This window comes from Aulonocara stuartgranti, assembly GCF_965226115.1.
Source record: "Aulonocara stuartgranti genome assembly, chromosome: 1".
Taxonomy (NCBI): Eukaryota; Metazoa; Chordata; class Actinopteri; order Cichliformes; family Cichlidae; genus Aulonocara; species Aulonocara stuartgranti.
The window spans coordinates 39792343-39805091 of record NC_138939.1 but is presented as its reverse complement, the minus strand read 5'-3'; the positions used below and the strand labels follow the sequence as shown (position 1 = coordinate 39805091).

The 12749-nt window shown below is 41.0% G+C and overlaps 2 protein-coding genes across 7 annotated transcripts in view; one reads left to right on the top strand and one right to left on the bottom strand.

Moving 5' to 3' along the window:
* Positions 1-8581, bottom strand: part of LOC309705044 (multiple epidermal growth factor-like domains protein 11) — a 245181-nt gene extending 236600 nt beyond the window's left edge. For all 5 annotated transcript variants that reach the window (XM_082530613.1, XM_082530615.1, XM_082530616.1 and 2 more), the window contains exon 1: positions 8432-8581. The gene's annotated coding sequence lies outside the window, so the exon portion shown is untranslated. The remainder of the gene's footprint in view (positions 1-8431) is intronic.
* A 2701-nt stretch (positions 8582-11282) lies between these two features.
* LOC309705113 (DIS3-like exonuclease 1) overlaps positions 11283-12749 on the top strand; it is a 30082-nt gene continuing 28615 nt past the window's right edge. Inside the window, exon 1 of one of the 2 annotated variants that reach the window (XM_082530708.1) lies at positions 11283-11570. In XM_082530708.1, coding sequence (XP_082386834.1) covers positions 11441-11570 — 130 coding nt within the window. In that variant the 5' untranslated portion in view covers positions 11283-11440. The remainder of the gene's footprint in view (positions 11571-12749) is intronic. The other variant, XM_082530709.1, reaches the window with a different exon arrangement.

Genomic DNA, 12749 nt, shown 5'->3' with positions numbered 1-12749 from the left:
AGACAACAGTGGTGGCTGATCGCAGAATAATTTCCAACCAAGTGAGCAGCTCTCTCCAGGAGGTAGACATATAGATATCCAAGTCTACCATAAAGAGAAGACCGCATGAAAGTAAATATAGAGGGTTCACTGCAAGGTGCAAGCCACTCATCAGCCTCAAGAACTTTCTTTCCACTTTCTTTGGTCAGATGAAACCAAGATCAACCTCTACGAGAATGATGGCAAGAGAAAAGTATGAAGAAGGTGTGGAACAGCTCATGAACTCTGAGGTGTTCAGAGACTGTCTGCTCAAATCCAGCTAAATGCAGTCAGATTGATTAGGCAGTGTTTCATAATACAGATGGACAATAAGCCACAACATACGGCCAAAGCAACCCAGGAGTTTATTGATGCAAACAACCTGATCTTAACCCAACTGAGCTGCATTTCACTTGCTGAAGATTAAACTTTGCACAGAAAGACCCACAAACAACCAGCAACTGAATGCTGCTGCAGCAAAGGCCTGTGACAGCATTAAAAAGGAGGAAACCAGCATCTGTGTTCATCCATGAGTTCAAGACTTCAGGCTGTCATTGCCACCAAAGGGGTTTTTCAAACAACTATTAGAAATGAACCTTTTATTTTCAGTTAGTTAATTTGTCCTGTTACTTTTGAGCCCCTGAAATGAAGGGGTTGTGTTCATGAAAATACTTTAGTTACTCACATGTATGCAATCTTTTTGTTCAACCCACTGAATAAAGCTGAAAGCCTGCACTTCAACTGCATGTGAGTTGTTTCACTTAAAATTCATTGTGGTAACGTACAGAACCAAAATGACAAAAAATTGTTCTCTGTCCAAATATTTATGGACCTAGCTGTTGATTAAATTTCATGTCAGAGCATGTTGTTCTGTTGGTTAGCAGCTGCCACAAAATGGCCAGTAACTAACCCCCACGGAGACTGTTGACTGTCAGAAAATGAAGAGGATTGCTTTACATTGAGCAAGTCTTGCTGTGCTCTGCTGGACTTAGTATAATCCACTATAATGCTTCCAGCACCCAGTGTCTGTGATGACGGAAACTGGCAAAGCTGTTTAGCTTGAAGTCGACAACTTCTTATGAATGCTAAATCCACAGAAAAAGTAACTGCACACTAAGATGCAGAGGATAATTAAGGGCCTCTCTAATGTGACTGAGCAGTACTCTCCACATGTACAGTCAAAATAGTATATTATGCAACAGCAGAATTAAAACCCTTTCTCCCCTCAGTCCCTGCGTACCAGTGGGTCACAGCATGAACTCTGCTCTTACTTGTCTCACAGACCAGACAAGGTCAATATTCATTACCAGCAACATAGTTGTTCTAATTGTTTGTCTCCAGGGTTTTATAAAAAAAACAAAAAATTCCCCCCAAATCCTACTGCCTGAAATAGAGACTAAATGGAGACTAACCATCAGCAAACTACCATATTATTTTAGACTGAAAGTAGAAAGTATATTTGTAATTGCTACATGTTAATGCCCATCCTAAGCCTGCTTACAATCCATGTCATGCCAGCAGAACTACTGAGAACAACAACTGCAAAAGGAAAAACAAACAAGTGAAACTAAATTTGGTGATGTCTTGTGTTTGCTGTGTGTGTGTTTTTTTTTTATCTATACATGTAGCTTGTAACTGTAGCTTAGGAGGCGGGGCAGGTCATCTACTGATCAGAAGGTTGGTGGTTCGATCCCTGTCTTAGCTCCCCCTGGTCCGCATGCCAAATATCCTTGGGCAAGCTAGTTACCCCAAGTTGCTCTCCGATGCATCCGTCGGTGTGTGAATGGTAGTTAGCAAGTACTTAAAAGCACAGAAGACTGTGAATGTGGCATGTTGAGCACTTTGAGCACTCCGGGAGAGTAGAAGAGCTATATAAGAATCAGTCCGTTTACCATAACAAAACATTAATGAACGTTTTTCTTGAATGGTCACATTTCTTTATTTTGTTCAGTTTACATTTTTTCTTTGGTCTTTTCCTCATTTTCATGTCCCCTAGTATACAGTCTGGAAAGACCTAAAAGAACGAATCCATGTACCAAATCTAAAATGTCAAAAATAAATGTGACAGAAATTCACCCACTTGCTTAACCACTTTCCACTGGAGCTGATAGCTCTGCAAAGTGGCAGGACAGGACACGGCACAAGTCCATCTCAGGGAAAAATGTGACAGAAAATGATATTTGTAATTACATTTTCTCCAAGCATTTTCTTTTTAAATTAGTTAATTACTTTTCCATTTAGTTTGAACTATTTGTATTTTATTATTTTATTTTTCCATCATTTACTTCCTGAACTTTTTTAAAAATTGTTTCTCTATACAACTCTTTCTGCCTCTCTATGCAAATGATCAATCTGTTATTTCAAGAGTGGCGTGGGGTTGAATTTCTGCCTTTTGGATAAAATAGAGACTTATAGCTCCTAGAATAGGACACATGCACATCAGTTTTAAAGCCTTTGATTGTAAAAACCTTTCTGCGCTGCGTCTAAGCTTAGATAATCCTGTAATATGTCTAACACGTCACTTATTACCAAACTGAACATAAATGAACCAAATGGAAATTGTTCTGTAGAAAGAAATGTTCCCCATCAGTGTTGTGTGGACCAGTATAACTGCTGCATGGGACAAAACTGAGTTCATTTATATTCTTCATATTCACAGCGATCTTATTCCTACTCTGTAACATCATGTTTGTGCTGGTTGACCTGTGAGGACAACAGCTGCCTTCAAACTTGGTTTAAAGACCTTTATTATTAATAATTGGAAAATTAAAACAATTGCAGATGAATTAAAAGGCTTGAGCATTATGTGACACGCAAACCTGTCAGTGGCACATTGAAGTGTCACAGTATGGAGATGATTTTCAGCAGTAGGACGTGTGCAATCAAGTTGTAAAAATCTCTCACAAAAGATCAGCAGAAACAGGATGCACCTGAGTGTCGTGACAGAGGCTGCACATCTTTCTATTATTTTTATTTCCATCCATCCATCCATCCATCCATCTTCATCCGCTTATCCGAGGTCGGGTCGCGGGGGTAGCAGCCTAAGCAAAGAGGTCCAGACCTCCCTCTCCCCAGCCACCTCCTCCAGCTTGTCCGGGGGAATACCAAGGCGTTCCCAGGCCAGCCGAGAGATATAATCTCTCCAGCGTGTCCTGGGTCTGCCCCGGGGCCTCCTCCCGGTGGGACATGCCTGGAACACCTCGCCCAGGAGGCGCCCAGGGGGCATCCTTGCCAGATGCCCGAACCACCTCAGCTGGCTCCTTTCGATGTGGAGCAGCAGCTGCTCTACTCTAAGCCCCTCCCGGATGGCCGAACTTCTCACCCTATCTCTAAGGGAGAGGCCAGCCACCCTTCGGAGGAAGCTCATTTCCGCCGCTTGTATCCGCGATCTCGTTCTTTCGGTCACTACCCACAGCTCGTGGCCATAGGTGAGGGTAGGGACGTAGATCGACCGGTAAATTGAGAGCTTCGCTTTTATTTTTTATTTTTTAGAACAAATTTCAAGCAAACCTTTCTCACGTTGTCATTGCACGGTAGAATTTTGAGGTAAAAAAATTAATTGAATCCATTTTGAAATGAGGCTGCAACACGACTAAAATTTGGAACAAGTGAAGCACTGTGGAAACTTTTGGGATGCGCTGTATCTATCGTGGCTTCCATCACAAGCTGGTGAAAAGAGCCTCCTCTCCAAGAAAGCCTTTGCATGCCCTCAGCTAACACAAACTACACACTGGTTCCATTTTTCAAAGCATGTGTCAATTTGCCAGGTCACAGCAACCCCTGAAACCTTAGCGACCTATCCTGTCCTGCACTCGTACGACGCTGCTCTCTTTCTCTCCCTTCACGTGGGAGCCCTCCATCTGTTTTGTCTATAATGTGTTACTCGTGCATTTGCCCTAAGGACAGAATTCATGATGCTTTGTAATGGCCAGCCTCATCGCCCTCCCTCCTGTCCACTCTAAAGTGCCCACTAGGCAGAACCACTTAAAAATGTTTCATGTTGCTTTTCTTCCTGCTTGCTCGGCCTTTGTTGCATGATGAATAGGACGCTGAGAGCCGATGGGCTGCTGGCCTTAATGGTCTCTCCTTTTTACCTCCACCTTATGAGCTATTTGAATTGCATGGCTGATGTTTTGCCGTTGCCTCATCCTGAGAGAACAGAGCTCAAACTCTTAGACAAATTCTCTCCATAATTCATAGCGTCCCCCTACACCCACACACAAACCTTTTAGCAATCAACCAGTTATTCTAATACCATATATAACACTACTTGCTATTACATTTTCCTGCATCTTTTTTCTAATAACCAGCATAAGAAGCTCAGGCCACAAGAGCTGGAAGTCCAATATGACATGTCCTTGAGGAACAACAGCTAGCGTTCTCCCATTTATCAGCACTGATTACATGTATTGATCTGACAGAATATGTAGGATTCCCTAGAGAAAGGGGTCAGCAAACTGGAAAATCAGCTGCTGCAGCACAGTATCATGGTCTGTCCACAGTAAGATGGAGAGATCACATCAGATGCCAACCACCAGCAGCTCTTAGGTGAAAGTCAGCATTTAACAGCCTCCTGCTGCCAAATTTATTACCTAGTAAATACACAACAGTAATTCAGGGACATGGCAGCATCCCACCAATAATCTCGCTGATTTATCTGGTCATACTAATAATGTTAGTATACAAAATAAAGTAACAGGAAACTGGCTTTTTGCTGGCATGAAAGAAACGGACAACACTGCCTAGCTTTTGAATTTGACATTTGTGCATAAACTCGAACTTTCTTCCTGCCCAAACCGTTTATCTTTTTCAAACATTGCTTGACGTGCTAGATGATGTAAATGTATTTTCTCCCTTTCTCAAAATGAGCATGAATATAAAAAGCATTTTGTGCCAAAATAGGAATGGAAATGGAAAGTCTGGTTTAATGTGCTAGTAGACTGACAAACAGTACTTTCAACACGATGCACACACATCATTGAATTTTAGGGGCAAGAAAAAAAAATCTTCCACTTGTCCAGAGGAACAGCACTCTGCTTCCTCTGATTTTCCTGCTGTATACTCTGTACCAACTCAGGTATTTAATGGCTGTGATTGTGATTGCAAGGCACAGCGGACTATTTGGTTTGTATGCATGGGAGGGTATCTGGCCTACAGGAACTATTTTCTACTGGCGACACACTTCGGTACCCTCAACAGCCTGTTATTCTTTAAACACTGGAATTATGTTTACCATTTATGGACTAAATCACAAGTGCAGCAGTGCTGAGGGACTATTAAGATGCGGCCTATGGAGTAGTCAAAGTGTTGTTTGGTATGAGCTGAAGAACAGATTCTCAATCAGTGACTCCTATTAATACAGCCGAAGCAGTCATCTTTCTGTTGTTGTGTTCTTTTGTAATCTCCTGGATGAGTTGTCTATCACAGAGTAGTCATGGTAGACCAGCAACTCCTGGCAAGGTTCCCACTGCTCCAAGATTTCTAAATTTCTGGATGATGGCTCTCATCATAGTCAGTGACTTTCTTTCTTAGTCGATTCTTCAGATTGTAGCACGAGATGCTTTTAGCAACCTTTTAGCCGACTTCACTTTGTCAGACAGGTTTCAAGTGATTTCTTGATTCAGCTGGTGTGGCAATAATCGGGTGTGGGTGTTACTGGTGAAAGTGAGCTCAGCGTTCCAAAACTTACTTCCAATACATTTACACATAAGATCAGGTAGGTTTGGATAGCTTTTTTTTCCCTTAATAAATTAAAACACAATTCAGAATCTGCACTTTATTTTTTACTTGGGTTATCTTTGTTTAGTAATAACATTTCTTTGATGTTGTGAAACATTTAGGTATGACAAATATAAAAAAAATGCCAAAAGAGATAAGGAAGGGGGAAATACTTGTTGATAGTACAGTAAATACCACTGTAATGCTTTGGCTCTACTTAAAACAGGCTTGGCTTTGAATCATCTCTTCCAAAGTATTTATACTCAGACAGAAAAGCAGAATAGTGATCCAGTTGTTGAACGTGGTTTTGCTATGATTTGAGAAAAGCTATAAAATAATGAACCCACAACAGCCTTCAAACTAAAGTGCATCACATTATTTGAAATGTAGAATAATCTTTGATCTAAACAGAAAAAATTAGATGTTTTGTAAAAGCACATCAGAGTTCATATTATATGATGACTGCGATAGATAGATAGATAGATAGATAGATAGATAGATAGATAGATAGATAGATAGATAGATAGATAGATAGATAGATAGATAGATAGATAGATAGATAGATAGATAGATAATATGAAAATATCTATATCTACACAAGGTTCGTGCTCGAAGAGGATTGGGATGAAGTTTACACTTTTTCTATTCCCACCCCCTTTTTTCACATTCTATTATTTACAAGTCAATATTCAGAATTTGGAAACTGAAATCAGAGGAAATCCGTATGTACTGTTACTACATAGCTGCAAGTTTTAGTTAATGTGGAAAAATGTGTTACATCTGCCAAGTTAAAATATATCATCATACAATGTAAAGCGCCTTCTGATTTGGCACTGAAACTGAATTCGAGTGAAGTGAATAGATTTCTGCTTGATGAGCAACAAACAGGAATTATTTTCTTTTTGTTTGAGGGAGGGGGAACTTGATAAATGAATTTTGTCAAGCTTTGCACTGGAAAAATGTATTCCATGAAAAGAAAAACAAGACCTCTGGGCTTTTTTTCATTTGTGTGTTTTATTTGAATCTAACAGAAATCATGAGATTTTTTTTTATCATTGTTTATTTAATGTGCACTTTTTCTCTTGGCAATGTGAATTGACAGGTGTTTGATATAATAAGAACCTGTTCTCTCTTTGCTCATATATTTTTTCTTATATTCATTTTTTTTCTCTTAACTTTTTGTTATTTCTTTTTAAATTCAGCGTTGCGTGAATTGATCACTTAAATCGCAAATTTCAGAACATTATCTAGGACTATATCTGCACATCACACTGCTCTCTCCTTTCTGTCAAACACTGATGCAACTCACAAGCCTGACAAGCTCCTGACACTGAGGTCTATTCCTAAGTGAGACTGCAGCCACCTGACATCGCTCTCGTTTACTTTGTTTTTCTCAGATAAATGCATTTTGGATTTCTTACAACCTTATCATCTTGCCAAAGCAGTGCTAGTGGTGCAGCCCTGACCTGCACATGGTTCTGAGGACTTATGGTCTTGAACTGTCGATGCCACCCACACAGCCTCATCTTAAAAAGTAAAACTCATTTAATTAAAGTAAGAGCCCGGGAGTCGTCAAAAGCTGCATTACTATTATTGCAAGGGCATGTTTGTGACAAATGCCAACCGTGACATATTGCATAGCACTACAGCTGCGCAATAAATGTTAACAACTTGAAAGGAGAACACAAAACAGAAATTGAAAAGCGTCTCTCTTAAGAACTTGCATGTTCTTTGTGAGGCTCTAAATTGATATATCTCTCTCTCTACTGACTTTGAACTTTACATCGTCACCGAATGCAAATATTCTATTTCTTTCAACCAGTGGATGTAACGTTCAAAGACACGCAACCTCCGCACACACAAAGCCTCGTGGAACACCTCCAGGTTTATGTGTCTTGCTCAAGATCGCCATCTAGCGCTGCAAGCTCGTTAAACTTTGCGTGCTTTCACTCCTCAGGCGGATTCGGTGGATGTACAACAACAGCAATAATCATTCTGTTGCCCAATTAATGAAACACGGACTGCTGAGGACCGTCTCAGTGCACAGTCACACCCTTTTAACACCAACAGGAGCTGACTGCAATGGTTCAGTAATTGATCAATCAGCTGCTTAATTTGTGAACTACATCCACGTGTAAAAGAGTCGACTGTGTTTCTGTTAGGCGATGTGAAGTTTAGCCGTGGCGCTTGTAAACTGAACAGAAAAGTGGGGAGATTAACAAAGAGCCGACTTTCTGTAAACAGGGCCAAACCGTACAGGGACGGGACAGCAGGACCGCTCAAAAATGAGTTATGAAACTAACTTTTGGGGGAAGCCAGCCTCATATTATCGCCAGAAAGACAACAGTTATTAAATCATGAAATCGCAAGAAATAGCAAGAGCTTATTGTGCTTATATGGTTCAAAATTTGGTTCAAAAGTGCTCATGTAGCACATATATACATACATACAGACACACACACACACACACACACACACACACACACACACATATATATATATATATATATATATATATATATATATATATATATATATATGGAGAGAGAGAGAGAGAGAGAGAGAGAGAGAGATTATTGATATTAGGAAATATCATTACAAACTGCTTCCTGCTGAATAGTGATTTTTCGATATCCCCCTTAAACGAATAGCTGTGCGTGTAGAAAAAAATGATAAAATCATTTTTAGTGCTTACCTTTAGCGGGGATGCGTCATTTTAAAACAGACTTTTTCAAACGATGCCGGTCCATGAACTCGAGTTAAGTCCTCAGCATCTGTGTCGGAGCACTTCTCAACTTGAGCGCAGAATCTGTGCTGGTGCTCTGCTGCAGCTCCTCTTCACAGCACAGCCAAAGAGCAGCAGCGGCAGCGAGAGGAATGCCCCACTTCGCCTGCTACTTTGCATTGCTTAACAACAACTTCCTCCGCTGTTTAACAACACACATTGGATCAACTTCAAATATTCCTTTTGAGCTGCAACAGCCTCCTGCATCTTCCTGCACTCCAGGAAGAAACCTGTCAAAAGTATTATAACGTCTATAGTTATCTAAAGATTTACTATTAGCTGATAATAACAAGTGCTTCTAGCAAAAGTAGCAATAAAACAGCATGAAAACACCTCGTTACAAATAGAAGTTTAAGGTATTTCCCTTCTTTGTTGTGATCAGTGTCAGGGTCATTACTCCAAAAAGTAAAGAAAAGTAAAGTAAAAAATATACCTGACCTCTACCCACTTTGCTTCCAGCAATGCCTCAGGTCAAACCACGTTTTGGTGGCCCAGGGTCTGGTGGAAAGCCAATGCCTGGCCTATTACTGGTACACAGTAGTCTCTGCCAGACCACTTGAGAGTGTCCCACTTCTATTACCCAGTAATCCCAGAAAACACATGCTGACTGCCTACACCTTGAACACACATGGTCTGGTGCTTCTGTTGCCCCCCAGCGTCTGCAGCCACTCTGACCTGTGGAGACATTGCAGAAGACAAGGGATGAAGTGATTAGCAGTGATTCCCCCCCTGCCCCCCCCCTTTCTTAAATAGACAACCATCATATCTCACAGTACAATAATATTGAACGGGTTGCATTGTTGCATTTTGTCATGTTTCTCAGGTCTTTGTCTGAATGTCCTATGAACATTACCTGTCTTGTTCTCATGTTGTTGCTAAGGATTGTCTCACTGGGTTAAATATTTACACTTGGGTTTTAAGGGTTTTAAGGGTTTTTTTTTTACGGGTTGCACGGAAGCCCCAAACGCAATTTCATTGTTCTTTGACAATGACAATAAATAAATACTTGACTTGACTTGAAACAACTCAGAGAAAAGGAGCATCTTACCAACAGTAAAATGTCGCTACATCGGTCACTACAACCATCTTCCTCTGCTTGTCCACCACTACTATGTTCGGTTGGTTTGTCCGTCGGTCTCTGGGAGGGGCCTGTCCTTCCATGATGGTTCCTTGTCTTGCTCCTCTTCTTTCTTGGGTTTCTGCTGCCTGAGGTATTCGCTAAGCACGCAGTGAGTTGTGACTATCTTCCTGATGTACTCGTGGATGTTTGTTGTCTCATATGGAGCGTGGTTCTCACACTCACTAATCACCGGCCGCCTTCCTTTTGTTTAGCGTACAGCCTCGGGGTGAAACCCTCCATGCATGGTGGCTTCTATCGCCTCCTTTGGCCTGCTTATTATCCCAGCAGGGCAAAGGTGTTGATATCCTGGATCTTGTTATTACCATTCAGGTGACTCGGCAGGACTATGGCAGTTCACACCTGGCATACAGCTTGGTGTCATCCATGTAGAGGAAATGACCACTGCTCCATTCTCCATGGAGAAAGAGCATTTCCTTGGTGAATCCAGCATTTGATGGTGACTTTGCTATTGGAGTTAGCCTCTACTGTTGTTTGCCACATCCCCATTGAGTTCCTAATGAAGGCTCTAGGGTCCTGCTGATCTTGTACAGTTCTAGGCATTCCAGGATTCATGTGTGGGGCATTGAGTCATAGGCTTTCTTGTGGTCATCCAGGCAATCCAGTAAACAGAATGGTTAGTCTGGTCTTACTCTTGGGTGACTGCTCTGTCTACCAAGAGCTGGTGTTTCGCTCCTCTGGTGTTTCTGGCCAGTCGTTGGCTGCTGCACCCATTCTGGGTATTTTACTGTCTATGCATTTACTCTTGGCTTGTAGTTTGGTATCAAAATGCCAAGACTGCAAGACCAAAAACACTCAGCTCCCTTTTTCAGTTTGGAACCTCACTATAGTGAAAAGTGAAGCCAGTGATGCTTTTGTATATCATGGTTCCATTAATTAAGTATAAAACAGGCAATTGTGACTGACAGTCTCAGTCATGCATGCAGTGTCCTCATATTTGAAATCCACCATGTGTCATATGTTAAATTAAAAACAAACAAACAAATAAAACCATACAAACAAAAAGTCCCTCAAACTCTAATCTACAGACTCGTGGGTGACATGACCATGTCACGGCTGCTATGTTCATCTTTAATACACATTCTGTCTCTCTCATATGTTTTAAGAACTTTTCTTTTACTTTGGTAGTACATTTAAATGACATAGAGATTAAAGTAGCACCAAAATTGTAACATTTACTGTTTTAGCACTAAAACACTGAAACTGTGCAATATAAATGAAGCCTTTATACACATCTGTAGTATTCCTTGATGCTTTGATATTAATGTAGTTTTGTTTAAATTTGTGGAAATCGTAAGGTTTACTATAATTACTTTTATGGTAGTATTGTAGTATAGTTGTGTCAGGAAGGGCACTGGGCGTAAAACTGCCAAATGAAAACATACAGACACGGGAGCAGCTCAGATTAGATTTGACTCTAACTGCCAACATGAAGATGAATTAAAGGCTTTAACGTTGCTTCATTTGGATAAAGGGTAATGCAGCTTGGGAGCCTTGAGAGTTGATATAAGTGTTGGCTCTTATATCGCTGATCCGAGTCAGTACCGAGGTCATCAAAAAAGACGAATTCCCATTACTGGCCTGAGTGAGCGTCCGACAGCACTTGAACGCAGCAAGACGCGGTACTGCTTGGGCGTCATGACGTCAGCGGTCGTGCCTTTCCTTCCGTATTTCGCTGAACTTTGCCGTGAATGTTTACAACCGTGTCTTCCCGCGTCTTGGCTGAACAGCAAGTTAGCGAGCGCCGGCAGCTGTATGTGGCTCATTAGTGAGTGTGGACGATGATTAAAACGGAGAGAGTGCTGCATTTGAAAAGCTGCGTGGGGCGGAAGCTCCGAGTGGTCCGGGAACACTATCTGAGAGAGCGGGTCCCCTGCTGCAGCTCACTGTGTCAGGCCGACTGTGTAAATGGTAAAATCAGCAAAATGTCACATTCACAAAAACTGCTCTTTGTTTACTGCTATAGAAGAATCTAACGTTGCTGTTAACGCAGTGCTGGCAGGTAGGGGTTTGGGGCTGTACACAATCACATGAGGAAAATAACGTCATTTTTATTATATTATACTTTGCTTCACTGTAACATGAATCGTGAAATAGCAAAGTGCATACAGTATGACCCAAAGCTAGAATTACCTCGTATGACAGTTAAATGGCAAACCTGTGCACAGATAAGAGGCAAGGGTGCACCAGTCTGACTTTGTCTAAGATATAAAACCAAAAGGTATCAGATCGGTAGCTTGTGTGGGCAGAACAATGTTATGCGATATTCCTCACTGTGAGGAAGAAACTCGTTAGAGTCAGTCAGGATGCACTCAAAGATTCCTTTCCTGAAAAAGCATGTTTTTGTTTTCCCTAAATGTACTTGCACTAGTTAATTTTAGCTCAGAATCGTTATTGATCTGTGCTTTATGGTTATGACAGTTTCTTCTTTCACTGCTCTCAGTCTTAATGTAAGTGCACATCTTCATATGCATGTAATGCATGGAGTGGGGCTGATAAGAGACAGGTGAACTGGTGTAATATTAATCAAGTTGACACAACCAACAGTGCTATCGTAAGTTCAATAAAGTGTTCGTAGTAGTTGTTAAACCAGATATATTTAATGAGAACATGCAAGTGAGAGAGTAAAGCCAACAGGTTTGTAGAGCTTTTTAGTGACGTCCACTCACTTGACCACAGTTTGTTAGAAGCATTCAGAGAAAAGCTTTGGGCACAGCAGGTGTAAAAGGCCTGCAGGCTGCCAGCTCTTTAGCTGTTGGTTTCCTTCATGCTATGATCAGCTGGTGATCTGCTGCTGACAGTAGGGATGTAAACGCAGAACAGTGTAGAACTGGATTTGCTTTTTGAGTCTGGACTGCACTGATATGTGATCCAAATACTTGATAGGGTCATCTGTAGTAAAGAACAATCACTTAAGCTTGCACATTTGTGCTGCTGTTTAGTGTTTGAGATGAGAATGATCAGCACTTTTATGAAATATCAATACGAGTTCAAAAGGTTTTTTTCTGTGTATATTGTGTATATTGACTTCATCTTAATACAGATCTTCCTTGTGTTTGTAGGTTATACAGCGCCCTGAAAACATTGTGA